General features: G+C 36.8%; 1 protein-coding gene across 1 annotated transcript; it reads right to left on the reverse strand.

The window, feature by feature from the left end:
- Nucleotides 1-4,295: 4,295 nt before the first annotated feature.
- Nucleotides 4,296-4,679, reverse strand: LOC147523221 (uncharacterized). Its single transcript, XM_086569940.1, has one exon. It carries the CDS (start codon nt 4,677-4,679, stop codon nt 4,296-4,298), a length of 384 nt encoding a protein of 127 aa, XP_086426066.1.
- Between the last annotated feature and the right edge of the window lie 315 nt (nt 4,680-4,994).

The raw sequence follows: 4,994 nt of genomic DNA on the forward strand, positions 1-4,994 counted from the left end.
TTTTGGTAAAGGTCAGGTGGGGGTTTTCAGTTTTGATGAAAGGTTTTTTTTATCATTTTCTTTTATTTTATTTAAGATTGTTACGCAAATAGTTTCCAAAACTATGCATGAATTTGTTTTTTTATCTGCCGAATCATTCTAAAAGCTAAGGTGTCCACTTTAGAGAAAAAAGAGTGTTGAGGTGGCTTCCTAGAGAGCATTCTCGACTGTTCAGTATTAATGGTCTTTAACTAACACATTTCCTTTTTAGTACAAACATTTTGACCACTTTACACTTGTATTTGGACTAGCTCGTACCTATTTTCGCAAGGTTTGGTTGTTTCCTACTATTGTGAACCAAGTTATGGAGAGTTTATGTTCCGTGTAGGCGTGTACGACATACCACTTTTGATGAAAAATCAGCTTGATCTTATGATTGCAAGTGCATAACTAATTGTTCTAGGACAAAAACAGCATAACAAAGGTACTAGCCATCATATCTACCCACACTTGAGTAAATATGGAATTATGGATAATGTAGAGGTGTAGAGCTACTTTTCCCTGGATTTTCTATTCTATATTGTATAGTTATCAACTCGTGTATCATATCATGTATGAGTTTTCAATGCTAACGTATCGAGCATCGAATTGATCATGTATCGTATGATACCCTTCTAATATATTTTTGTAGTTTTGTATGTGTTTGTGCATGTGTATGTAACTAATGTAAGTTTCATCCACAAACATACAAAATTAAGTCTTATCACGTACAGTACTAGCGTTTGGTATCTCTACACTATATGATAGCCGGGTTTTGAGGAACCCACTTTCCACTATCGAGTAGGCAAATTGAAATCTCTCTATATTTGTTCAATTTATAAACACCTCCCTCACAAAAATTAGAAAAACCCCTTTTATTAATAATTTAGAAGAACCCTCCTAATGTAAGTTAAATTATATAATTATTCTCCATTTTTCTCCCTGAATTTAGAACAAGCCATCTTTTATTAATAATTTAGAAAAAAAAAACTCCCTAATATCACTTAAATAACATAATTATCCCTTATATTAAATTAGATGTGCCTCCCCTATATAATTACAATTAGATTCCAAAAAAACCATGCTAATTATTGATCTCAAATGACGGGTTTCAAGACTTCAGGAAAAAAAAAACCTCGATGCGTAGTACGGTTTGCATACTTGTAAATATCACAAATTTTCAATCATAAGACCCGATTCAGTATTATCCACAAAGAGCGAAGCTAGCTGTTGGATGAGTAAGTAAAGGTTCTTTTCAGTTAGGGTTGTTGTCTATTATATCTAAAACCTAAGATGGCTTTTGTCACAGCCCAAATTTCTAAACAATTACAAAGTGAATCTTTGAAATATAAATATCTCAAACATCACTCGGTTCAATTGTCTAAAAACCCAGGCTATGACGGGGTGGATACAACACATGTCAAAACCTAAAACCCCCATCATACAAGAATCAACTTAAATTAAAAAAAAAAAAAAACAATTATCCGCCATTACTTTATTAAGATATCATCCCATCCAAACAAAACATCAAACAGACTCTCTGAATAAATAGTCCTTACTACCATGTTCTCATGTCATGCTGAAAATATAACTACGTTATTACATCCTGTCAATAAGAATCAGACCTAACAAAAGAACTAACGGACTGCTCCAGGCAAGAATCCAAATCACACGCCGTGGTTCCACTGCCTTCCACCTATGTTCCCAAGAACACACCCACGTTGCAAAAACAAAGCAAACATGGGTCAGCAAAATGGAATTTGCTGGTATGAGTAGACTAACCACATATAAACATATCTAATCTTTACTTATCCCAACTAACACTTTAAATATATCATAATATAATCATTCCCAGCTTGGAAGACAGGTAGTTCCGTCATTTTAACCGGCATAGTTTCTTTCCAAGCAAGACTCACATCTTATTAACTCGTTATAATAACTTGTTTTGATAACTAAGTAATTGAACTAAAACTTACCGATATCCACTGCTGTATTAGGGTAGGACAACGTCCCTGTACAAAATATTATTAAGTCCTACCCTCCTGCAAAAGAAAGTTAGAAATCTTATATAACATATGTAGATATCCTATAGGTATTCAAATGTAAGCCCAAACACACTCGCATAATCAAATCAATTTCTCTTATCAATTAATCAATTACTTTTCTTATACACCAACCCTTTAATACCTACTCCACGATTTGCACTCCACACATTTGCCAAATCACATATTCCTGTGTGCCTCTCTCCCACCGAATACCTCAATATCATAGCCACCTCTGGGCTTTCATACACATATTCCACAGCCTCTTTGGGCACAAAACTCAGGTCATTCATGGCACATTCAATGAATACCTTAGGTCATTCCTGCCACATTCAAGGAATACCTATCATATCACTAACGGGCCATTCATGGCACATTCAATGAATGCCTTGGGTCATTCCCGCCACATTCAAGGAATACCCAACCCTACATTCCCGTACACTCAAGGAATACAACTAACCCGCAAGGCGAATACCTTAGTTCCTCTTTAGGGCAGTCCAAACAATCTGGTCATTCATGGCACATTCAATGAATACCCATATATAATGCTAACGGGTCATTTATGGCACATTCAATAAATGCCCACCTAACATATGACATCATCAGTCATAAAACTCAATTCCAAAACTTGAGGCGTGGAGAGTTCTAAAAGGGTGCGGTAAATTTGTTTACGCATTATTGAACTTTATTGCATATATTATTTCATAGAACGAAGGAGTATCTTGATTCATGTATTTTTTGTTTACGCGTTATTAATTTCATGGATGTATAAGTGTCATAACGTTGTGTATCATAAAAGACTGACATATCACAAAGTAGTAAAGACACGTACACAAGTATATTTAGAAAGGTCTTAGCCTAAAGTCAAGCATGTTAATAATCCTAGACCTATCCTAATATACTGAATCATAATCCGAGGTAAAAGTCAAATTTGGGTCAACTAGTCAAAGTCAAACCTGGTCAACAGTCAAAGTCAACCTGCCAATGGTCAACAGCAGTCAACCAGACCTAAACTCCTCTAACCCAAAAGCCCAACTCCTAAGGCCCAAAGTCTAAACTTAAGTCCAAAAAAAGAAAATTCAAAAATTAAACATTCAAGCCCACCCACGATTTGGCCCAAGTCCAAATCGAAATTCACTGTTCATCTTCTTCCTCACAACACCTTCCACCAATCAGCCACCACCACCAACCAACCTATCTCCACTATGAACCCCACGGTTCCACTCCCCTTCAAACCCCCAATCTGTCGATACCCAAAAATCCTCATTCCCTTATACTGCGAAAATCCCAAATCGACTCCATTAATGGTCTGCTAAAGCTTCACTCGCCGAACCACCACTCACCTCTCCAACTAACCGAAATTAACCTACAACAAAACCCCTACTACTTTAATTCCTACCAAAAACCCAAATCATTGTTTATCAAATTCGTCCCTCACAACTGGATCGACATTGACCTCCATTAATGCACCGGTTCCGAAGCTTCCCCTCACGCTCTCCAGCACCCACTCTATTCTTCACCATCCAACGACTAACAACCAAGTAAAACCCACCACAACCACCATTCAATTCAATTATAACCACAACAATTAACATCACCACACAATCAAACAAAACACATCATTCAAACACAACCAAAAATATATAGGACGAGTTGGTTCTCATGGCGACGCCATTAACAACCGGTGTCAAGGCTTCGACAGTTTAAATTCTCAAATTCATCAGAGTTTTACATACTGTAGTACTGCTAAATTTTGTATCTAACAGCCGGCACCATTAACAGGGTTTACAATATCTCAAATATGGAAACAGTATTACTGATATGATTAACATAAACAAATATAAAAATATATCTTCATACTACTCACTGTTTATAAACCGAACAGCGAGAAAAACCCCGAAAGACCGAAGTCGACTGTTGCGCGAAAGGACGATCTTCCTCGTTCAAAACCTTTTCTTCTTTTAGTAAAACTCCTTTTTTTTCCAAAAAAGAACTCTACGTGAGAAACCCCTTTTTTTTGTTTTGTTTTTAAAACCTCCCCGAAAAACAAGGATAACACTTATTTAGTTACTTACGGACTTTTATCCCTAAGCTAATAGTTATCATATATCTGTTTTATCCATTTCATTATTATTATTATTATTATTATTATTATTAATACTATTATTATAGGAAAAGCAAATAAAAGACGGGGTGTTATAGTATACATACCTTAAAATGATCTCGTCCTGAGATTCAAGGTAGAGTGTCAGAGAAGAGCTCAGGATGCATCTGCCTTATTTTATCTTCAAGTTCCCAAGTCACATCATTTTCCCTTTCACTCCACTGCACTTTTACCAAGTTTACAATCCTCCTCCTAAGGTGTTTCACATCCCTATCTACTATCGTGATAGGTCTCACTGTGAAAGTTTCATCATCGTTCAACTCTAGCTCTGCTGGCTGAACAACCTCAGTAGGATCTTTCACACATTTCTGTAGCATAGACACGTGGAAAACATCATGAATCATCGCTAAGTTAGGCGGCAAAGCATGACGGTACGCCAAACTACCAATGGAGGCTACTATCTCATATGGTCCAATATATCGTGGACTCAACTTTTCTTTCATGCCAAACCTCATAACTCCTCTCATAGGGGAAACCTTCAAAAACACAAAATCGCCTATAGAAAACTTAACCTGTTTCCTCTTCAAATCTGCATAACTCTTCTGCCTACTCTGTGTTGTCTTAATCCTTTCTCTAATGACTTTAATATGTTCAGATGTCTCTCTCACTATCTCAGGCCCAAGCAATACTCGGTATCCCACGTCTGCCCAAAAAGCAGGCGATCGACATGGACGTCCATACAAAGCCTCAAAGGGTGCCATACCGATGCTCGACTGGAAACTGTTATTATATGCAAACTCCACCAAAGGTAAATGCTCCTCTCATCCTCC

The sequence above is a fragment of the Coptis chinensis genome, chromosome 1, assembly GCF_015680905.1.
Source record: "Coptis chinensis isolate HL-2020 chromosome 1, ASM1568090v1, whole genome shotgun sequence".
NCBI lineage: Eukaryota > Viridiplantae > Streptophyta > Magnoliopsida > Ranunculales > Ranunculaceae > Coptis > Coptis chinensis.

Bases quoted from the DNA above. Each gene is read 5' to 3' on its own strand.
- LOC147523221 (XM_086569940.1), bottom strand. From the start codon at position 4,679: ATGAGGTTTGGCATGAAAGAAAAGTTGAGTCCACGATATATTGGACCA.